General features: G+C 56.7%; 1 protein-coding gene across 1 annotated transcript in view; it reads right to left on the bottom strand.

The window, feature by feature from the left end:
• GATAD2B (GATA zinc finger domain containing 2B) overlaps positions 1–23,310 on the bottom strand; it is a 36,331-nt gene that overhangs the window by 10,182 nt on the left and 2,839 nt on the right. The window contains exons 2-5 of the mRNA XM_062016158.1: positions 4,892–5,221; positions 1,662–1,791; positions 1,340–1,471; positions 748–879 (exon numbers count right to left, since the gene is read on the bottom strand). Of these exons, the coding sequence (XP_061872142.1) occupies positions 748–879; positions 1,340–1,471; positions 1,662–1,791; positions 4,892–5,220 (723 nt within the window). The 5' untranslated portion in view covers position 5,221. The remainder of the gene's footprint in view (positions 1–747; positions 880–1,339; positions 1,472–1,661; positions 1,792–4,891; positions 5,222–23,310) is intronic.

The raw sequence follows: 23,310 nt of genomic DNA, 5'->3' as shown, positions 1-23,310 counted from the left end.
GTAATGGAGGGAAAAGTGATCAGCAAGAATGAAACCAAAGTCTTTTAGCAAAAGCAGGAGAGAAACCTCCAGGCAGAGGCCTTGGAGATCACCTCTGTCCCATCCACCATCCTCTCATCACAGCTGCATCCCTGGGACTTTGTCTCAACCTCCCCTGGGGCAACTTGAGGCTGTTTCATCTTGTCCCATCACTTGGGAGCAGAGACCAACCCCGAGCTCCCTGCAGCCTCCTGTGAGGGTCAGAGAGTGCTGCTGTCTGCCCTCAGCCTCCTCTTCTCCAGGCTCAACACCCCCATTCCCTCAGCCCCTCCCCAGCCCCTTGTGCTCCAGCCCCTTCCCCAGCTCTGTGCCCGGCTCTGGCCACGCTGCAGCCCCTCAGTGTCCCTGTGGCAGTGAGTGAGGGGCCCAGCATTGAACACAGCCCTGGAGCTGTGGCCACTTCTGAAGGGCCCCCAGACCTCCCCACACACATGGTTTGAGAAGCCAAGGGCTGGGACAGGCACCAAGAGTTGTGGGGATGGCTCAGCCTCTGCTGATGGGCTTCAGGGATAACCTTGGTTGCAGAGAAAGTTCCAGAACACCTGTGGGACATGAGGCTGAATGCAGGGAAAAATGGGTGTCACAGAGTCATCTGGGATGGAAAAGACCTTTTAGATGATGGAGTCCCAGCCCTGCCCAGCCCAGCACTGACCCACAGCCCTCAGCATCTCAGCTCCACGGCTTTGGGATCCCTCCAGGGAATCTCACCTGTAATGTCCTTAAGTTCTGAGGCTCAACCCCCTGAGCTCCAGGCCTGGAGGGAAGCTTGGACAGTCCCTGCTGTCCCACGTGAGCAGGAGATGGCTGGACAATAGATGCTGCATTCTGGACAACTGGAGTCTGAATTGCAGGAAAATGAGAAGTGGGGTCAGTGGATGGTGTGTGGAGATGAAACCCATGGCCAGAGCTGACCCAGACCGAGCCTCATCGATGCTGCATCAAACAGCAGCACCTCAGAGCTGGCCCTGAGGGCAGCATGTGAGGCTGCACAGGCTTGTCCCATCACTTGGGAGCAGAGATTTCCTCCCCTCCAGCCACAGGCTCCTGTCAGGGAGTGTCAGAGAGGGCTCCTGTCTCCCCTCAGCCTCCTCCTCTCCAGGCTCAGCACCCCCATTCCCTCAGCCCCTCCCAGCACCCCTGTGCTCCAGCCCCTTCCCCAGCTCCGCTGCTGGAGGACAAAAGTGGAGTAAAGGAATGTGCAAGAGCAGAGTGAGGCTGTGTTTGCCTGTGAACAGGCTTCTCCAGGGCCAAACATCTTCCCTTTCTCCCACCCAGCCCAAAGGGGGCTGCTCAGCTTCACCTTCTGTACAACGTTCTCCTTTTGCAGCTGACTTTGCCTCAGTTTCTTCAGCAGGACGAGCCTGGCCTCCTCCAGCCTCAGCTCATCCCGGAGCTGCTTGATCAGCTGCTGCCTCTCCTCTATGCTCTTCCCCTAGAGAGAGGCACAAAATCAGTCACAACTCAAAGAGCTCCAACCCTCTCTTTAACTTAAACCCCTCTGTGACAAAAGCCATTCCTGCCAGGGATAACCAAGAGCTGGACTGTTATGCCCACAAGTGATGGCACTGCTCAGAAACCCTTTTGCCTCCCAAATCCTACAGAAAAGCAGAAGGTTTCTTTACCTTAAACATCTCCAGGTTTGCTGCCTTGAGCCTCTCCTCCATCCTGGAGCTGGAGCGGGGGCTGGACGCCTCGTTATCCGACAGCACGATGATGTCGGGAGAAGGGGTCAGTCGGCCTCTGTCCTGCTCACTGCACAACAGGGAGACACCAAATCAGCACAGGGGCAACAGAGACAGCAGCAGCAGGCCTGGGGGTGGGAGGATAATCACCTCCACCCTGCATGAGAACTGGAGCTCAGTGCTGCTCTCCACAGCTGCAGAGCTGGGAAGGGGCAGAGGAGCAGCAGAATCCTCCCTGCTCAGAGACAGGGGCACGGGAAAGGCTGAGGGACCTGGGACTGCTGAGCCTGGGGAACAGAAGCCTGAGCTCAACAGAAGCAACCCAAGGTGAAATGAAAGCCCTGAAAGCTCTGAGCTGTGCCCAAAGGTGCCAGGACACAGCTCAGAGCTGTACCTGTGGACGTATTATTTAAGAGCCCTTAAAAACCTCTTTGTGAGCTCTCAGAGGCTTAAAGCATCACACCAAGACAGTTCTTGAAGACTCTGGATGACTTCCCAAGTGGCCCATTGCCCTCCCACAGCCCTTGGGCTGGCTTCTTCTGCAAGCTGCCCACACAACATCCCATCTGTCACTCAGGGCACATCTGCATGTGAGAGAAACATCCTCAGGGGGACTCAGGTGACAACAAACACCAGGGAGGACCCAAATCACCTCACACCACTTGGAGAGAAGAGTTGAAAGTAAAACAAGTTTTGTCAGAGGGACCCTTCCCCATCAGCATCTGGGCTGCTGGTGCAGACCCCAGGCAGGGAAAGCAGTTGGCAGCGTGGGCTTCCTTCGAGTACCAGGCTCTCAGAGCAGAGGGACTGAGGCTTGGAGCACAAGTTTTCTTGTTCCTCTTGTATCCTTGGCCACATCCAGGGGCATGAGGCATCACAGCTGGGTTCAGGACTCTCCTGCACACGGGCTGGTGTCAGGCTGCTGCTGCTGATTTGACACAAACATCCAGATCCTGGCGGGTCGTTTCGTTTACACTCCATGGAGGGAGGGGGGAGAAAAAAGCCAAAGCAGAGAGGGGGGAAAGCAGAGGCATCTGCAAAGGACTGCCAAGGGTGGCAGGGTGGGTTTATTTACTTTTGTCAAGGGAAGAGAGTAATTACAACAACAACAGCTCCTGGAGGATGAGCTTCCCCAACAGCACAGGGCGCAGCAGAGCTCAGAGGACGTGGAGCATGTTCCTGACCTGGTGAGGAAGATTAAACACCCTCAGCCTTCTTCCTCTTGCTAGACACTTCTTGTCTTTTGCTTGCCACTATTTCCAAGCTCAAGGCAGCATTTTTCTGCCTGTTTTTCAGGCTGATTCCTCTCCAGTCCCAGTCAATGATCCAAGCAGCTGTGGCTCACTCTGCTCCTTCACTGTTTCCTCCTGTCTTGCACAAGTGCTCAAGGGCAGGTTGGATGGGGCTGGGAGCAGCCTGGTGAAGTGGAAGGTGCCAGTGCCCATGGCAGGGGCTGGCATGAGATGATCTTTCAAATCACTCTAAGAGTACTCCAGCAGCTTGGCCAGGCCACAGCCCTCTGCAGCTCCTGAATGCTCTCTGGGGAGATGATGGTGACTCTGGGGAGATGATGGTGACTCTGGGGACATGGTGACTCTGACCTGCACAGCAACTCAACCACAGCCACACTTGTTCCTTTTAACACCTCCAGAGCTTAACCCCCTTTGCCAGGTGGCTGAGTATTAAGCCAGGCTGTGCCACCCACAGGGCTTCAGGGGAGAATTGCACTTGTCAGAGGTGCAACAGCCGGGTGAGGTGCTCAGAGCAGGACACACGTGAGCTCTGGGCAGCTATGGAGGGTGCTGCTTGTAGCCAAATGCTCTTGTGAGCACAGACAAACCCCTGAGGGGCACATGGATCATGTCTCTGCCTCACAACATGCAGCTTCTTCAGACAGCATGAGCAGCAGAGGTGACCAGGCAGACTGGAGCCACACATATTGTCAGGAAAGAAAAACCAGAGAGTCATAGAACTGTTTGTGTTGGGAAAGGCCTCAGCTCCAATGCAAAGCTCCCCTGGGCCAGCCTGGGGCTGTCTCATCTTGTCCCATCACTTGGGAGCAGAGATGGGTCCCCAGCTCACTGCAGCCTCCTGGCAGGGAGTTGCAGAGAGTGCTCCTCTCAGCTCTGAACTCAGCACAGAACACAGCCCTGGAGCTGCAGCCTCCCCAGGGCCCCGTCCAACCTGCCCTTGAGTGTCCCCAGGGATGGAGCAGCCTTGGCCAGTGTCTCACCACACACAATTCCCTCCTCAGGTCTGCTCTGGATCTCCCCTCTGAATTTCAGACCATCACTCCTTGTCCCATCACTGCAGGTCCTACCAACACCTCTGTCCTCTCTTTCTGCAAGGCCACAGTAAGGTCTCCCCAGAGCCTTTTCTCCTCCCAACAGCCCCAACTCTTTCAGCTTCTCCCACTGCAGAGGGGCTGCAGCCCTGTGTCCTCCTCTCAACCTGCTCCAGCTGTGCTGGTCCCAGTCAGGGTAACCTTCCCAAGAAAGGTGAAGAACATGGGCCAGGCTCTCCTGTGTGACTCTCATCCCAACTCCCCCACACAGAACCTGGTGTCAGCTGCAGGAACTGAGCTGCCAGAGCTCACTGGTGACAGAGATGAGGAGAGTGAGGAATGCCAAAGCTGCCCCTGGAACACAGACCCGACTCACCAGCACCCAACTGCTCAGGCAGCTGCTTCTCACCAGCAGCCTCAGGCTCAGGAGGACAAAACCCACTTATTTCTTCCTCCCAGAGGCACTAGCCTGGTTTGAGGGCAGTGTCCATGCTGTTTGTGTCAGACCAGGCCTCTGGCTAAACAAAGGGCTCTGGCTGACACTTTTTTAGGTGCTAATCAGAAGTCCAGGCTGGAGGGATCAGCCTCCTCCTCTGTGTGTGATGGCAGGGTCTGCTCCCCAGCCACCTCACAGCTACAAACCAGATCCATCTGGGTTTGGGGTGGAATAAGAGGAGCAGCAGAAGGAAAACTACTGAAGGAGCAGCACTGAAAGGCTCCAAGAGGCAACCTGCTGGGGCAGCAGGCTCCACTCCTCAGCGCCAGCCAGAGGCACCTCACAGACCCTGTGAAAACCCCCCAAGGGCCATGAAATGTGGCCTCAAGCCTCTGGCTTTGGGTTCTCCCATCTGGGCTGACAACAGAGCCGAGTGCTTTGGGCACCCACCTCCTCCTGGCGCTCATATCCACGGGCTCGTCGTTGATGTTCTCCTTGCCCGGCCTCCCTGCAGTCCTGCCGTCCCCGTGCGGCCTCAGGCTCCCGTTCAGCTTCTCCTCGTACACTTTCACCCCGTCCTGTTTCACTGGGAGCTCGTGGGGCACCTCAATGCCTGAGAGATCTTTCCTCTTGAGCAGTGCCAACATCTTCAGGCGCTCCATGGCCTCGTGTCCCTCCATTTTCAACCTCTTGGCCAGGACGTCGTCACGATCATCCGCCTGGTCCAGGCTCCGCTTCAGGAGGTTGAGGCGCAGAGCATCCTCCGTCATCCTGTCCATCCTGGGGCACAGGGTGACAAAGCACACAGTCAGCAGCGAGGCAGAGACAAAAAGGCTCCCTCACTGCAGGGTCATTCACAGGATCCCAGCATCAAGCAGCTTCCCCTGGCTCAAGGGGGAAGCAAGCTAAATCTGGCAGTGAGCTTCCAACCCCCCATCATGTGCTTTTTCCCTGCTCTTGGGTGAAGTTGCCCTGGCAGTGGGTGAGGAATGTGAGGCACTCCAAGGATCAAGGCCCACACAGGACCATCCCCACCCACACTCACTCTCCATCTTCCCCTGCCTCTCCTTCCAGGTGCAGAAATGCCCCGTGGCAAACAGATGCAAACAGAAAGAGGAAGGAGCCACAGAGCCCATCCCAACCCCGTCCCTTGCTCCCAGGCTGATAAGAAACACAACACAACCCCCAAAGACAAAGGAAAGCCAAGGCAGCTCCACCTGAAAACACAGAAAGACCAGCTGGGTGAGGTCTTTGGCTCCCAAGGTGCAGACTGGAGGCTGAGGATGGTGACAAACAAGGAGGGAATAAGTCAGAACTAAACCTTGGCCATCCTGAGGACACCAAGGACGTGCTTTGCTCTCATGGTGAGGTCACGGGGGCTGAACCTGGGGCACCTCTGCTTCAGGTGGAGCTTCCAAAGCTTGGCACTGAGTCCCTCCTGAGATAAAGCTTCATGGAGCCAAGTTTCTGCCAGGGAAATGTTGCTCTGGCCCAGTTCTAAACCCCCTCTAATCACACAGCTGTCACACGAGCCCAGCTGCAGCATCAAGATGGTCTCGAGGGTACAACCTTAACTCTTAAACACCAGAGAAGGGGTGCAGGGGCAGCAAGGGAAGGAATGCAAATCTGCAACGGAATGAGGAGAGAAAACAGTCTGAGCAAGCCTCTGGCACAGCCCAAGCTCCAAGAGGCTGCCACGCTCAGGGGGAGCACCTTGGCCTTCTTTCTACTTGCCAGTCGAGTCTCTCTGCAGGAAAATGCAGTCTGCAACCAAATATAGACAGGCAAGTGCAGGCAAGCCAAGGAAGACACATGAAATGCCACTGGCTCTCCACCCCCCTTCCCAAGGGAGTGACCCCAGGTGAAACGGGAGCTGTGAGCACTGGAGGGTTCCTGCAGCCAGGCTGGGCTGGGGAGAGCCTCACCCAGCGCCAATTAACGCCATGAAAGGGCCTCTGAGGCTGCTGCCTCCACTTCACACTGCTGGGAGATGAAAGAAAGTGAAGAGGAGGAGGGACAAGTCCAGATACCTGGCAAACAAAGGCTGACGTGCAGGGAGGGAGCACAGGCACCTTCCAAGCAGTGTTTGCTTGAGGACACATCTCCAGATGGTGGCACCCACCCTGTGGGCAGCTCACCCTGCAGCTCCTTTCCCTGCCAGGAAGCCACTTCATCCCTCCCAAAGGAGCTCCACCCTGGCACATCCACTGAGCAAAGGGTCACAGAGCGAACCCAAAACAACACAGAGCTGGAGCCACCTCAAGCAACTCACTGAGTTATGTCACAGGACCTAACCAGGGGGGTTTGGGAACCTCCTGAGGAGGAGCCTCCACACTCTCTTCACTCACTGTCACAGCAAAGAAGCTTCTCCTCATGTCCCAGTGGAACTGTTTGTGTTCCAGTTTACGTCCACCAGCCCTTGTCCTGGCACTGGGCACAACACAACAAAGTGTCACCCCACAGGACTCCAGCTGAGGCCTCCCCAGGGCAGAGCAGAGGGGCAGCACCTCCCTGGCCCTGCTGCCCACCCTCTGCTCATGCCCCCAGGCTGCCATTGGCTCTCTTGGGCACAGGGTTGCTGCTCAGGGTCAGTTTGTTCTCCCCCAGCACTGCCAGGTCCCTCTCCTGGAGCTCAGGATGCAGAAGAGGAGAAATCGAGCTCTTGCCTGACAAATCCTGAGCAAACAACCCCATAGGCTCCAGGACTCCCCTGGGCAGAGGGGTTTGGGCAGCATTCAGCACACCCACTGCTGCAGGAGGAGGGGCTGAGAGGCCAGGAGCCAAGGCCCTGCTCACTGAGCTGGGGGTAGATGCTATCTGAAGGGTTTCAAAACCCCTTTAAGTGCCTTCAGTGCTAGAAACGAATCAAAAGCCCCGTTATCAGACACAGGTACCTCGAGTATTTAATCCTGTCAAGAGGAGGCTTCTCCAGGCCTGGGAAGGAGCTTTCAGCCAGATTCAATAAAAATGAAATTAGGCTTCAGATTCTTTATTGAATGGGGCCCTTCAGCATTAACACTCAGCTGTGAGAGGGGGAAGGGCAGGGGAAAGAACCACAGCTGTACTGGGAGCCCTGGGAATTTCCAGAGCACCTCGACTGCAGAACTGGGCAAGTCAAGGGAGAGCACTCAACTGCCTCCAAAACCCAGCAGAAAAGAGCAGGAATCCTTTCAGCCACGGGCTGCTAAGTGAGTGTGAAGGTCACAGTCAGGAACCCCAGTCCTGGCCCAGCAAGGAGTGGAGCTTAAACCTCTCCTGTCTGGGCTGTGGGTGGGGACTGGCTGTGGGGCACCTCCTCTTCAGCACCAACCCGGCCTCTGAACCGAGCAGGGGCACATCGCTTCCCCCCTGAACTCCAGGCACCTCTCAGGAGAAAACCAGCGTTGCCTGGTAAAGCAGAGACAGGAACACGGCAAACGGAGCGACAGCAGCGGCACGGCTGAGCCTGGGCCACACCGGGAGCACGGCAGGCAACCAGGGCACAGCCCACTGACATGGCACAGACCCACCAGCACAGCCCACTGACATGGCACAGAGCTACCAGCACAGCCCCACTTCACCAGCACAGCCCCACTGACATGGCACAGCCCAACTGAAACAGCCCAGATTTACCAAGGCAACGCAGCCTCCTCACACAGCCCAGATTGACCATCATGGCCCAGATTTGTCAAGACTGCTCTGATTTACCAACACAGCACAGATTGACCAACACGGCCCAGATTTACTGATGTGGCACAGCCTCACCAACACGGCCCAGTCTCACCAATATGGCCCAGTCTCACCAGTGGGGCCCAGTCTCACCAGTGGGGCCCAGTCTCACCAGTGGGGCCCAGCCTCCCCAGCACAGCCCAGATTTACAGCCCCAGCCCAGTCTCACTGGCACAATCCACCTTCACCCACCCAGCCCAGCTTCGCCGCCACAGGCCTCACCGCCACGGCAACACAAACCAGCTCATCCAGCCTGGTCTCCCTCCAGCCAAACCCTCCTGGTGATCTGCTGCACCCCTGGAAGCCATTTCTTCCTCTCACTTCCCAAAGAAAGTTTACAGCAGAAAAGACCAAACCATGGGCTGTGAACCGCTTGTGCTGGACCCGGCATGGCCCGTCCTCGGCAGCCCTGGAGGTGAGCTGTTTCCTTGACTACCTGAAAACCCAAACCAGATGCTGTCCAAAAGTTGAGAGTCACCATCTAGGAGGCTCCCGAGGAGGAGATGGGACACCTTCCTGGGGCTCAGCAACGCAGCGAAAGCGGCCAGGCCAATGCTGGAGGCAACGACACGTCTTGGTACTCGCGGCCTCTGTGCTGCTGCTCACACCTGGGTGCTTCACATCACGATGTCTGAGCTGCACCCAGCAGTGCCGGGAGCATCACCCTCTGCTCTCTGCCCATGGTAAGTCCCTGGTGTAACAGACAAGCTGCAGTCACTCCACGCACAGATGCTCTTCCCAAAGGCTTTAGATCCCCAAATCCAACAGTCCCGACACTCCCATCACCCTGGTGAGCTCCAAACGTCTCCCTCTACCCCAGCAGCAGCCAGTCCTCACACCTTTCCCCATTTCTAAGCTCCTCTCCAGTTGGAACTCCCCACTTCCAGCCCAGAGTCAGGGCTGAGGCCTCTGTTCCCTTCAGCATCACACGCTCCTCTCCCTTGAGGCAGTTTCACTCCACGGGTGCTCGACAGACAGGTTTGTCCTTCCCAGACAAACAAAGCAGCAGCCCAGCTTTCCATTTATATTTGATACAGCAGCCACAAGGAAAAGGGAAAAAACACCAACCAAAACCCCAACAACAACAAAAAAACCCCCAACACAGCTATTTTAAAAGCTGGAACAAATGAGCTGGGCCAAAGAGAAATGAATATGATACTGGAGAAGCAAGTCCATCGAGGGACTAGACAGAGCTGGTTTGGAACGTGCAGCCTGAGCAGGGAAATATCCCCTGAGCCTCACCTGAGGAAGGTGGGACCAAGCAACTGAGAGCTGGCAGCACCAGCAGAAGTTCACTTCAGCTCAGAGAAGCCCCAGGAGGTTCAAACCCCTTCCCTGTCTGTCTTTCAGGGCTCCTCTGTCACAGTAACCCCCAATTTTGTCTTCCTTGGCTCCTCAACAACCAACCAGCTGCTGCTCCCAGCCTCAGACCCTTTGCAGCTGATTGATGGGTTGCAGTTACACAGCAAATCTGAAAGGCAACGTGAGACAGCCGTGGCCCAACCTGCCTGTGTCCCACCTGCCTGTGTCCAACCTGCCTGTGTCCCACCTGCCTGGTCCAACCTGCCTGTCCCACCTGCCTGTGTCCCACCTGCCTGTGTCCCACCTGCCTGCCCAAGAGCCAGCAGCACCTACAGGGAAGGATCTGCCCCAAGAAACCCAGCCAGACTCGCCAGGAGCCACGGGGGAGGCTGCAAGCGCAGAAGGGACCAAGATATCCTCCAATATCTCCCTCTGGACGTGATCCAGAGCGGGAGGGCACAGCCTCTGCTTCTCCCTGGCCACAGTCCGAGCGAGGAGCCCGAGGTCGAGGCCACGACACCCAGGAGCCGCGGCCCCGCTGCCGGAGGCTTCCCCGGCTCCCAGCGCTCTGCGGCCGCCCACGCTCCGGGCAGCAGCAACAACCACATCAAGAGTGGAGCAGCCAGGCTGGGCCACGCTCCCACACTCCATCCCCGGGCGGGATACAGCCAAGTCTCCTCTTTTCTCCTCTCTGCTTTGGACTCTGCTCTGAGGGAACTCCGACCCTGGTCTCTGGTCCCTTTCTGCTCCCAGCTATCTGGCCCTAAAGGGTTTCTTGCAGCATGCTCCAAAATGCTCCCTGGCAGCTCTCCTCCTGCTTTTCCTGTGGAGATGTTTACACTGGCGTGCAGGGAGAGACGGACTCTACAACACAGCTCCTCTGACAGCTCTTACACAGAAAATCCTCCCGCCCCTCCACCACCAGCCACGTGGTTCCAGTCACACGAGGTCTCCCCAGTCCCATCCCACCCAGTAACAACCAGTTTCCTGCTCCAGCAGCACAAGGAGTCGGAGTGGAGTCACTGCACAGGGGCAGCTGACAGCCCTGGCAGAGCTGAGGTGGCTCCCTGGGTTCCAGCCTCTGAGGGAGCACGAAAGGAAAAGCCAAGGAGCAGCAGAGAAAAGGCAGCACCGGCCCAGCAGCTCCTTCACGGGGGAGGAAGCACTGAGAGCAAATCCTTCCAGCTCCCAGCAGCTCAGTGCTCACAGCCAGGACGCTGAGGAAGTCACTCGGGGTAGCTCCTCTCCAGAGAGGGGCTGGGTGGAGAGCTGTGGGCACTGTGACACGGAGCCTGCTGCAGCTCCCTGTGTGAGCACCCCACGGCCGGGCACCCTGCACACGGCACTCTGCGGGACAGACAGCGAATGACCCGTGCAGACGCTTACAGATGCGCCCACAGGAGAGACAACCCTCCCCAGCACAAACCAGAGCCCTGTGGAGGACAGAGAGGGCTGCAGTGAGAGCAAAGCTGGTTCCTCTGGAAGGAGGAACGGGATCCTACGGGCCCTGCAGCGGTTTGGGTGCGGAGGGCAAGCGCCAATGGCCGAGTGTCTGCAGCAGCTTCAGGAGGCCAAAAACCCCCCAAAGCTTCCCAGAGGGCTGTTTTCTAGAAAGATTCGTTTCTGTTTTTGCCAGGTCCATGTGGGCACTGACCACTCCAGCCTGACAAGCTCCAGCAGACCAGGACACTTCTCATCCCGGCCTCATGGGGAAGGAGAGACTACAGAAGCAGCCTGGCATCAGCACATCGTGTGATGTGGTCCAGGACAGCAGAGCATCCCACACATCCCACAGGGGCAAGAACAGCTTTTGGTTACCATCCTCAGCTAGAAGGATGCCATCCTTCAGCCACTGATGCAGCCCAGTGAATCCCAATGGGGCATTTTCCATCCTCCCAGGCCAGAGAAGCTGACCCCAGGCATCCCGGGATGCTGATGGCTGCAGAGCTGCTCTTCCATCACCCAAGTGCCAGACCCAGCTGGGATCAGGGGCTCAGCAGTGCTTCCAGCTCCAGCCCACAGTTCACACCAGACTTTGCCCCACTAGGACTAAGTCCCAATGGGATAAGAGGTTGGGAAGGAACGTGGGGTGCCCCATCCCATGAAATAAAACCCAAAGGGAAGAGGGCACTTCACATTTGGGGCCACAGCAGCTCAGAAAGGCAAACAGGTTGGATTCCCAGGATAAAAGTGTTTATAACACAGTGTCACTTGGGGGACACTCAGCAACTCAGGCACCTGCACAAATCCAAACCCCAATGGGCCCATATTATCCATAACCCAACATCTCCACGGGATCCACGAGCCAACAGCCCCATGTGATCCATAACCCAACATCTCCACATTGTCCAGCACCTCTACAGGATCCACAACCCAACAGCCCCACAGGATCCACAACCCAACAGGCTCTCATGATCCACAACCCAACAGCCCCACAGGATCCACAACCCAACAGCCTCTCATGATCCACAACCCAACAGCCTCTCATGATCCACAACCCAACAGCCCCACAGGATCCACAACCCAACAGCCTCTCATGATCCACAACCCAACAGCCCCACAGGATCCACAACCCAACAGCCTCTCATGATCCACAACCCAACAGCCTCTCATGATCCACAACCCAACAGCCCCACAGGATCCACAGCCCAACAGCCTCTCATGATCCATAACTCCATAGTCCCTCATGATCCACAGCCCAACAGCCCCACGGGATCGGTGACGTTGGCGCAGACCCCAGACCCAAGGCAGACGGGTCACAGCGCGGCTGCTCCAAGCAGCTGCCACCATCTTGGTCCCTCCAAACCACATGGACGGTGCCAGAATTTCCACATCCAAACCTCTCCTGTTGGAGGAATAAAAGCTGCTCCGAGGCCTGTTCTGCCAGGAGCTGAAACGGCACTTACACACAGAGGAAAGTCCAACTTACCCCACTCCTGGATCATCCAGTTCCCCTCACACACTTCAAACCCCTGGCTTTGCCCACAGCTTGGCTCCTCATCCACAGCCCAGTGGGATGCAAACATGTGGTTTCAGGAGCTGCCGAGCGCCCTGCACATGCCCAGCGCCGCCGACTTCGCTTCCATCTGGGCTGAGCGCAAACCCACCGTCGCCTCGTAAAACGCCTCTCGCCAGGCACACACAAAATGGCTGGTTCCCAAAGCAGCATTTCCATACAATGCTATCAGAGGGATCATCACCTCCAAAGGTAATTACGACTTAATGGCTGGGAGAGATCTGCAAGGAGGCTGATGCAGAAGAGAGGAGGGGGAGTGGTGTGAGGGGTGTGTGGGGGGAATCTCCCCCCTCCCCGCTATCAAATCCAACCGTGCTGCTGTTTGAACGCTGATGCTCCGGCTCGGGGCTCGTCAGGAAACGCTGGGCTGGGGCTGAGAGAGAGAAACACGACGCCACGGCCCCACGGAGGGTTTTACCCTGCAGGTGAGGAAGAAACAGACACGTGGGGCCTGTGGAGGAGATCTGGATGGAGAGAGGAACGTGCAGGAGGCTTTAAAGAAACCCACGGTCCTAAACTGAGCCTTTCACAAAGAGAAAAGAGCTGGCAGAGGCTTGGAGAGAGGGGAAGGAAACACAACCAACCCAGCAAAGCAGCAACTCACCCGGCGTAAAAGGAGAGGCATTCATGAAGAGGGGGCGAAGCGAGGCTGCCCCCGGCCGTGGGGCTGCGGGAGAGGGGGGTTCAGAGTGCTAAGACAAAGGAGAGGGGCGCAGAGGCAGCGTGAGCTGTGCCAGGGGCCGTCTCTTGCAGCACACCGTAAATTCTTACAGTGCCTTTCGGCGCAAACTCCCGAGAGCAGTCGGTGCTTCCCCGTTCCCGGCTCGCGGCGATGGGACACACGGGGCTCTGGCTGTGTGTCTCAGTCTCCTCTCCCTCACCTCAGCTTCCTTCACCTTTCCCTGACCAACCGAAGCCCCCCGAGGTGGGGGCAGGAAGAGAATCAACAAACGAAGGGATGAAACGTTTCCCAAAGCGCGGCGGCCGCCACAGACACGGCCCGACTCCTGATCCGACTCCTGATCCGACTCCTGATCCGACTCCCGATCCGACTCCTGATCCAACTCCCAACCTGACCCCGTCTCACCTGGCAAAACCCCCGGTGAAACAACCCTGGAGCCCCCCTCAGGCCCCTCAGTTGCTGCTGTCAGGTCGGGCTGGGTTCGCTGCGGTAGGAAGTGAGCGGCACAGCAAGTGCTGCTTCCTCCCCCCTCTCTCTTCTCGCCCCCTCCTAAGTTGGTGCTTTTAGCCAAGTGAGTTTCTCAGGAGCAAGGCCCAACAAATCCTGCTGTGGCACATGGGGAAAGGAAAGAAAAACACCCCAAAAGTGCCTTCTGCCCCTCAGTGCGGGAGGGGGAAGGAGAGGGGGCAATAAATCCATTCCTCCTGCTTCCATCTGGCCAGCAGCAAACACTCCCCCCAACACCCCAGCACATCAATACTGACGAAGGAGGTGGGGGGAGGAGAAGGGGAGCGTTGGGCTCCATCCTCCTCCACCTCTCCTCCCCATCCGTCAGGCTGAGCCGGGGGGATGACGCAGGCTTCCCTTATATAATGATTTCCTCGACTGCGGGCCCGGCCTTTGTGAGCGCTGCACGCTCCTGCGCCTTGGCCACCAGCCCCTGCGCCTTGGCCACCAGCCACGAGCTGCCCCGTCAGCTGGCGGGGCCAGGCTGACACCCAGCGAGGAGGAGGAGGAGGAGGAGGAGGAGGAGGAGAGGGAAGGCAAGCAGGGGGGAGGGGGATGCTGTTACATCCAACGGCACAGACAAAAGAGGGGGGGAAAAAATCAGAATGAATTTCAGTTGTTTTGTTGCAAATGCCCCCAAATCAGCCTCTTCTCCAAGCAGAGAGGGTGGGATCCGTAACCCCAGTAACAGAGGTGAGGGTTGTTTTTTGGGGGGGGGTAGGGCAGGGAACCACTCTGACAGCAAATCCAAGCAACAGGGCTAGTTCCCTCCTTAAAATATTCTGGAAGGAGATTTTACATCGAGCTGCCAAACTCGTGGCGAGGAAAAAAAACCCCAAATGCAGGAGGGGAGGGGGACGAGGGGAAGGAAAGATCAGAGAATCCAGCCTTTTGTCTGCTCAAAACATGAGAACCGAAAAAGGACAGGCTAAAGAATACTTACAGGTACAATATCCCCGGCGCCTCCTCTAGTTGTCAAGAAAATTAGGGAGCAAAGAAGGGGGGAGAGGAAAAGCCGGGGTGAGGGGAAGGGGGGAGAGGAGGGCGAGGAAGAGCCAAGGTTTTTTTGCTGAGGAGCCCTCTCGGCAGAGCGTGGGCGGCCCCGCGTGCCATCCCCCTCCAGGGACCTGCAGAAACCCTGTCTCAAAACGGGCACTTCCCTGCCAATCATGCGCCGTACTGTTATATTAAACAAAAGAAAAGGGGGGATGCTTTACTTTTACCCATCGTGCCTCGCGGGGCAGCGGAGGGAGGGGGAGGGAGGGAAAAAGAGAGGAAAAAAAACCAGAAGAAGAAGAAGAAGAAGGGGAGAAAAAAAAAAAAACCAGTTGCAGCCGGTTTGTAACCTCAGGACATGGAATTATCTCTTAATTGCTTTTTTTTTAATGCCTTTTTTCTCTGCCCCCCCCCCCCCACGCTGTTTCAAGTGGGTTGTGGTGGAAGAGTGGTTGGGCTGCTGCCCCCTCCCCGCGCCCACCCTCCCCTTCCCTGCCCCCAGCCGCCAGCAGCCCCTGGCCCCCCGCCAAACTTTGTCTTCATTCATGAAAGCTCCTTTTCCTCTGATGGTATTTTAACTGTTTCCCTCCCACCAAACCACACTCAGCTCAGGCTCTGGTGGCGGTGGGGGCTGCTTTGGCATTTCCTCCCGTCCACAAGGAGACACCCACCCGGCACGGCCCTGGCACGGGCCCTGGGGCACTGGTAGTCCCGCTCCGGCCCTGGGAGAGCCGAGCCCGGGGTAAAGCTCCCGGCAGCCCGGCCACGGCCACCCAGGTGGGCTTCAGAGCCAGCAGCTGTAGGTTTGGCACCTCGGCTCCCCTCAGCCAGCAGCGCAGAGGGACGAGCCGGCGGGATGGCGGCGGCTCAGCCACGCCTGGGCCGGAGCTGCTCCACGGCAAGTGCACCCGGTGATCCATCCCCTCAGCACCAGGGCGAGGGAAAGGAGCTGAGGCAAAGGAGGCCCTGAGGTGGGCTCAGACACTCACACAGCCCTGGGGGTTGTGAGAGCCCCTGGAGCTGCTGCAGGCCCAGCCCTGGCCTCCCCCTGCCCAGCCCAGCGCTGAGCCCTCAGCACCTCACCCCACGGCGCTGGGGTCCCTCCGGGGCTGGGCACTGCCCCAGCTCCCTGGGCAGCCTGGCACAGGGCTCACACCCCTCCCAGGGTGAGGAGGAACCAGCAGAGAGGTGACTGTGGCGGGTCAGAGGCCTCGACAAGGAGCTAAGGCGTGGTTTGAGCGTGCACTACCCCAAGCAGCTCCTCCGAAAGCAACGAGGGCAGAAACAATTCACCTCCCAAGTCCTCGAGTGCTTGTATCAAGTCAGAGTGAGTGAATTCAGCCCCTTGCTGCTGGAAGCAGAACTGACCCCACCATTCCCCACCCTCACGAGGCAGAGCCGAGAACCTGAGCGACGGAGAGCCCGATGTGGGAGCGGAGCAAAGCTGCCCGTGGGCTGCTGCGGGGCTGGGAGCTGCCTTCAAAGTCTTGGAAAGCATTTTTGAACAACTCTGATCTTTTCACAACCTACTTTCCCCGTTTCCATCTCCAATACTGACCATTTCTTCTTGAAGCCTCCAACATCACCCTTTCCTACACCAAAGGCAAGGCCGAGGGCTCACCCGCCTCCTCTTTTGGGCCCAACCTGGCTTAAACTCCATCTGGTTTTCTTTTGCTCCAGAGATGCCACCAGAACCCAACACAAACCCAGGAGGAGAATCAGCCTCTCCAGATGAAAAACTGGTCAAGCTGAAACACAACTGCTGAAACGGGAACCTTCCATTTTGGGGTTGCCAAAGCACAAAATGGTGCTAATCAAAGGTTAAGGAGAGCGTGGATTTGGAGAGGCTCCTCGTGTTAACGCCTCTTAGCACCGTGTTTATCCTGGAAGTGGCTCACAAAGCACAACTCTTCCTTCCAAGCCAGCACACGCAGGTTTCACTGGGTTCCTTTTACACACCAAAAAGCATTTATCAAATCATCTCCTACAAATAAAGCTGTTACACGGGGCACAAATCACCGTGTAATCTCTGACAGCAGCTACCGGCGGCCCGACTGAGGCAACCCCTGGGCTGGGAGAGGCTGGCTAATTAAGCAGAGTTTTCAATCTCACTCCAAACATTGGTACTACCAGAGTTTGCCTTTATTAGATAAAATGGAACAATTTCGTTTATAAAGGGAGAAATAACTAATTAGGTTTTAATTACATGGTAGTTACCATGGATTTATCGACTAATGAGGTGGTTGGTTTGGGCCCCTGGAAGATTTATTTCCAGGCTGTGCCCACTGAAAAGGTGCAGGGAGAGGGGTGAGGATGGAGGAGAAAAGAACCCTGGGACAAGAAATGGGTGTTTAAGAGAGAGCCCAAGCCCACTACAGCCAAGAAACGCAGAGGTTCTGCTTGTAGAAATGATGTTTTGAGGGGAAAAAGAAGGTGGAAACATCTCTACGGTGTGAAGAACCCACAGCCTCTGAGGTACTGGGGGTGGCGGCCGTGGCTTCTCCCCGGGAGCAAACTCTCCTCTTTCATGGTATTTGTTCAGTCCCAAGGGGAAAAACCAACATGGTGGTATTGGGAAACACTTCTCAGGTGCAGCTGAGGCTGGAGGCAGCTCCGACTGACGTCCTCACGCTGGTTTCCCCCCGCCGCTCACCCTTGTCCTTCGTGTAAGCCTGAAGCCGCCTCTCTCTCCGTTTACAACCCCAAACCAAGATGGTTTTGTTGACTGGCTCCCACCACTCACACCCAGAAGGGTCTGTGCAGCCGAAACGCAGCTCCTCTGCACTGAGTTCACACGGGAAGCTGAGTGCAGCCCCAGTTCCCACACTGGGATTCACTGGGCTCATCTCAGGCACTGCAGGGAGACTCTGCCCAGCCTCCTCGCTTGCCATTTCTTCACCACCTCCTGGAGAAACATCAGCAGGTATCGAGGAGGAGATGGCACTACCTCAAACGGCTCCCTCTGAGGCCATCTCCATCCTTCACTTCCCTGGCTCCCCCCATCAGCCCACCACAGCCACAAGCTCCTTCAGTGTTTTTCTCCTCTCCATTCTCTGGGGTTTTTAGGAGCGTTTCACGCTTTTCCTGTTCTCCCCACCTTCTTCCAGACCTTTCATCCTTGTCTTAGGGTGTGCAGAGGTTTGGCAGAGATGGAACCACTGCCAGCCAATCAGGGGTGGCTGAAGATGTTTGACATCTCTCCTCCTGCCCTCTCCCTCATGCCGCTGCCGTTGGGCTTCGGAAGGGCCGGGAACAGGGGAAAGGTACCGGTAAAACATCACTGGAGTGCTCATTTAATTGAATTTGAGGGTCTTTTCATAAGGACCCATCCACTGGGTGCTTCTATTTCCAGTATGAAAAGGCCTTTGAGGAAGGCTGCCCAAGTGCTAACAATAGCTGCTTTGATGTGGCTCTGCTTCCCGAACCCAATTCATCCTCCGCAGGTGAGCCGGGCTCAGAAGCGGCTCCGCTGGGTCATTAGCCCACAAGTCCCCATCTTCCCTTCATTTAGGCTTTGAGCACGATGCTTGTCACTGATGCACAAAGGATGAAGTGGCAACAGGGTCTGTGGGGCAGCAAACCTGCGAGCTTTCCCAGGTAACTAATCAGGGACGTAGGGGAGAGGCGGAGGGAGGAAAAGCAGGATGAGGCCGCCCGGAGTCAATTCACTGGGATGAGATCCTTGGGAAGCTTGAATTGTAAAGTTGCTGGTTAAAGGATTAACGGTGTGGTAGCAGGGGAAAAGCAGGGAGAGATGGAAGCCACCACTGAGCACGTCACAGCAGCCCAGGACACAAGTGTCACAAGCAACAGAACTGGGGGAAGCTCCTGATGCTGAGGACAGGAGATGAGCCCATCACAGGGAGCCGAGCGGGGGAAGGACAGGAGGAGCTCAGGCTGGGATGGGAGGTACAGGCTGGTCGTGAGGGGAGGCCCAGAAGACCCCCAACACATACCCCTGGTTGGGTGGGAAACTGGCTGATGGCTGGGCCCAGAGAGTGGTGGGGAACCTGCTGTAGCTGGGGCAGCTCTGCAGGGCCCTTCCCACTCCCAGGATGCTGAGGTTCTGTGAAGCCCGTGAGCACCCTCCCAGCGTCTCAGCAGCCACATGTGCTGCTCCAAACACACAGCCCTGGGTTAAGCCAGAGCCTCTCTCCAGCACTGGAGACGCCGCTGCCCTCCCTGACCAGAAACTGTCCCAGGGACTACAACAATCACCCCCTGCAATGCCAACTCAGCCTCCACACTGGACTAGTAGGTATTGGAAATTGTCAGGGCTCCAAGATTAAATTGGCATCAGGGACTTGGATAAGCAGCGAGTTGGGGAGTGATTCAGAGGAGGAGGAAACACGGAGGGTCTGGGCTCATTCCACGCCACGAGACCATCACCAAGCAACCATTCTGGAACTCTCTGAGACTCTGCATCTGGCCCATTGATTTCCCTTCACTCCAAATCCCTTTTGAAACATCACCAAAAAGAAATAATCTAACAACTGTCGTCTCTTGGTGGTGCTGAAGGTCAATGAGACCACGCAGGGTGTTACAGCACCCCGGCATGGTGGGGCTGGAAGGGAACCACAGAGCTGCCCCAGCCCCAGCCCCTGCTCCAGCAGCTTCCCCTGGCTCAGGGGGCTCAGGAACGTGTCCAGGGGGGGTTGGGAACCTCCTGAGAAGGAGCCTCCACACCCTCCTTGGGCAGCCTGGGCCAGGGCTCCCTCACCTCAGCACCAAAGGAGATGTTCACAGATGTATCTGAGGAGCAGAGCTCTGTCACAGGTACAGCAGCAGCATCTCCACCTCCTCCATCCACTGCCCGTGCTACAAACCACCATCTCAAGGGTGATTTGATACTGGGAGCAGCTCAGACACTGCTCCTCCCCAGTCCAAGCCCCACTGCTTCTCTCAGCCACCAAAGCCAAGCCAGAGACCCAACCTGAACAGGTAATTTACAGCCTAAACCTGAGAGTTCCCTCTGAAGCTGTAGCACATGAGGCAGCAGGAAGGATGAGCAGTTTTTTCCACCCAGTATCCCCATCCCTCACCCAACACTGGGGGACAGAGGCTTCACCTGCAGCTCTCTGTAGAGACCCTGCTGTAACGCCCCCCAGCTGAGGAAATGAACCAAGGAGATATAAAAGAAGCACTTTTAAATGGCAAAGTGTTTAAAGTGAAGACTCTGCATCACAAAACACCCCAAAACATTGCAGTGGCAAAACATATGGGGCCTTGGAGATAATGTCCTGCCCCCTCCCTCCCTGGTGCCTCTCAGCAGTGAGGAGTTCCAGCTCTCTTTTGTCTCTTCGGGACCTGAGTTAATTTTATTCGACTCAAGCAGTGACTGTGCTGCAGACAAAGGGAAGAAATGAAGGACCCACTGCAGGGAAACAAGTTTTATAACTCATTAAGGGGAATTATCTCTCTTTCCCTAACAAACTGCGTCAGGCAGCGGGGAAAGAGGGGGAAGAGAAGCAGGAACGACAGGGGAGCGTGAAACAGAGCTCAGCAGCAGAAACCTCGCCAGAGGGAGGATTTGGGGTCACCCATCTCCCCTCACACCTCACCAGACCCTCCAAGGCCACGTCTCTCTGCAAGTCTGGTGCTGGAATGATGATGGGAAAGCTTCTTGCTGAAAGCTGAGATGAGGCACATGAGCTCACCAAGAGCGCAGGGAGAGCTCCAGCCTCTTGCCTCCAGAATCCTTCCCTGGCCACCTGGGACCACAACATCAGGAGAGATCTGGATGGGGAAGAGCAACGCTGGGAGAGGCCACATGCAGAAGGGTTTCTGTTCCCTGCAAACATTCCTCTTTCTGCAGCTTTGGTGATAAAAGATCCTGCTTCCAGCCCTGCCCCAGAGAACCAGAGCACCAACTGGGATTTCAGTGTCTTGGTGGTGTGTGTTGAAGCACAGAGCTGCTCTGCTCCCAGAGGACAGGCTGTGACCCAAAGCTGCAGGTCTGGGAGATGGGAAACAGGGCACAGAGCACAGGGAGTTCCACTGGCCCAGGAGGAGAAAGTGCTTTGGTGCTGAGGTGAGGGAGCCCTGGCCCAGGCTGCCCAGGGAGGGTGTGGAGGCTCCTTCTCAGGAGCTTCCCAAACCCACCTGGACACGTTCCTGAGCCCCCTGAGCCAGGGGAACCTGCTTGAGCAGGGGCTGGGGCTGCAAGAGCTCTGCAAGGCCCTTCCCACCCCCAGCACCCTGGGGTTCTGTGATGCAAGGTGCAGCTCAGGCAGATCCTGCAGCATCTCCACTCACAACAGGACACCTTTCCTCCTTCCTCACCACTCCTGAAGCGAGAACTTCTCTGGCTTTTGCTTTCCCTCACCACCTTTCTGGGGTTTTAACACCTCCTGGAGCTCTTTCCATCATCCAGAAAGAGGCTCCTGTGACCTCGAGGAAGCACACAGAGCTTGGAAGTGACAGCTGCCTCTAACCTACCACCAGAACCCCAGACCCCAGACAACTTCAGGCTTCATCTCCAACACACACCCACCCAGGGATAAAACCCGTTAAACCATCTCGGCACGTGCACGAGCTTCAGCAGAGCTGGCACCACCTCCCTGGACATGGCTGCTGCCTCCCCAAAGGCTTTGCTCAGGGATGAAACAAAATGGTGCAGCTTTGCAGGACCATCGAGGCTCTGTGGCAAAGAAGCAGCAGGAAGGAGCCCCCAAGGCTCTTTGCAGCCTCCTCCGCGTCGGGCTCGGGTCTAATTTTAGAGAGGAGGCTTGGAAGCGCCTCTCCTCACACCCTCCTGAATTCCAAATGCTGGGGTTGGTCTTCAGAAGGATTTCAGGCATATTCTGGATGCCCTTGTCCCAAATAATCGGGTCATATTCCAGGGCCAAGGGGCAGAGTTGCCAAAAGCAACGGCGAGCTCAGGTTTGCCGTCACCCCCTCTGCTCTCATTTATCTTCCAGAGTCCCACATTTACAGGAAAACCATGGAGAAGAAGAGACATGCTGGGGCTGGGGCCTCTGCCCATGCACAGGGAGCAGTTTCCAAGGTCACTGGACAGAGCTCATGGCCCCAGTCACTGGGGTCACCCTGAGGAACGATGACAAACCCTCAGACCATTTCCCTTCTCCTGGAGGCAAGGTGAAAAAATCCTGAGGCAAAAAATGTTCTTTAGTGTTTTGGGCATCTGGGAGAGAGCAAAGGGCAAGGAGCCCCTCCAAGGGGATATGGATGAGATGAAGAAGCTGCACAGCTCCAGGATGGGGCTTGTGATGCCCAAACCAACCCCCCTACAGCAGGGGAAGGGGGACAGTTCCTCCCCATCAGCACATCGATGCTGAGCCACGTCCACCACTGTATCCCAGACCCACCACAACTCCAGGGTGGCTTCAGTCCTCTTCCCAATTAGCCCAGGAAGACATTTCTCTCCAAATAAGAGCTCACACAGGAATCCAGCAGCATCCAAAGGTTTCCAGTTTAGCTGGAGGGGCAGGAAAGAGAAGTTTGGGATGCTTGGGGCTGGGGAAAAGCTCCATGGGACAAACACACAGCTCCATTTTAATCTGTATGGCTGTGCATTTCCAGCTTTAAGATCAAATGAAAGCAGGAAAACAAGCAGCACTGCACACCCACAGGTCAGCAGCACCCCTTTTGCTGCTCCCAGCCCCTCGGTCTCTGCATGCTGCTGGTCTCTGAAGCTGTGGAGGGTGAGAAGGTGGAGCGGGAGCTCAGATCCAGGAGAGCAAAGCTGGAGGTAGGGGCAGTGAAAGAAAACCAGAGAGCTCTCCTGGAGAGAGGCTGCTGCCAGAATCAGTGTTGTCACTGTGAAAACACCCAGGCAAGAGGGGCTGTGTGAGCCCCCAAGAGTGTGACCCCAGCCAAGTCAGCCCAGTCCCTTTTTCATTTACACTCACACAAAAAAAAGACCAAGGAATGTCATTTCCAAATGACCCAGATAAAGCTTCTCAAGCTCCAGCTCTCCCAAGGAGGAGGTGCCCCAGCAAAGCAGATCACAGCATCACAGAGTCTCAATGGGAAGCTCAGCCAGTGCAGCCCCCTGCCAGGGCAGCACCTAGAGCAGGGCACACAGGGACTCATCCGGCTGGGGTTGGGATGTGCCCAGAGAAGAGACTCCACAGCCCATCTGGGCAGCCCCTGCCAGTGCTCCCTCAGCTCAGCAGGGAGGAAATTCCTCCTGGTGCTTCTCTGGACCCTCTGATGCTCCAGTTTATCCCCGCTGCCCCTTGTCCTGTCATTGGCATCCCTGAGCACAGCCTGGCTCCAGCCTCCTCACACTTGTGCACATGACTGAGCTCAGCCCTCAGGCTCCTCCAAGCTGCAGAGCCCCAGCTCCCTCAGCCTTTCCTCACAAGGCAGATGCTCCACTCCAGCATCTCTGTGGCCCTGTGCTGGACTCTCCCCAGCAGCTCCCTGTCCTTCTGCAACCGAGGGATCCAGAGCTGGACACAACATCCCAGATGTGTCTCACCAGGGCAGAGCAGAGGGGCAGCAGAACCTCTCTGACCCCCTGCCCACAGCCCCTCTCACCCACCCCAGGCTGCCACTGGCCAATGCTCTCTTTGAAAAGCCAAATTACCTGAAACACTGAAACCTTTCAAGACTATTTGTAACAGCAAAGCAGAGAAACAGAGGCTGTTCCCAAGCCCTCCCTGCCCAAGCAGCAGCACATCACCCCGAGAC

Source organism: Colius striatus, chromosome 29 (genome assembly GCF_028858725.1).
Source record: "Colius striatus isolate bColStr4 chromosome 29, bColStr4.1.hap1, whole genome shotgun sequence".
Lineage (NCBI taxonomy): Eukaryota > Metazoa > Chordata > Aves > Coliiformes > Coliidae > Colius > Colius striatus.
Note: the sequence above shows the minus strand (reverse complement) of the source record. Positions and strands in the feature narration are given on the sequence as shown.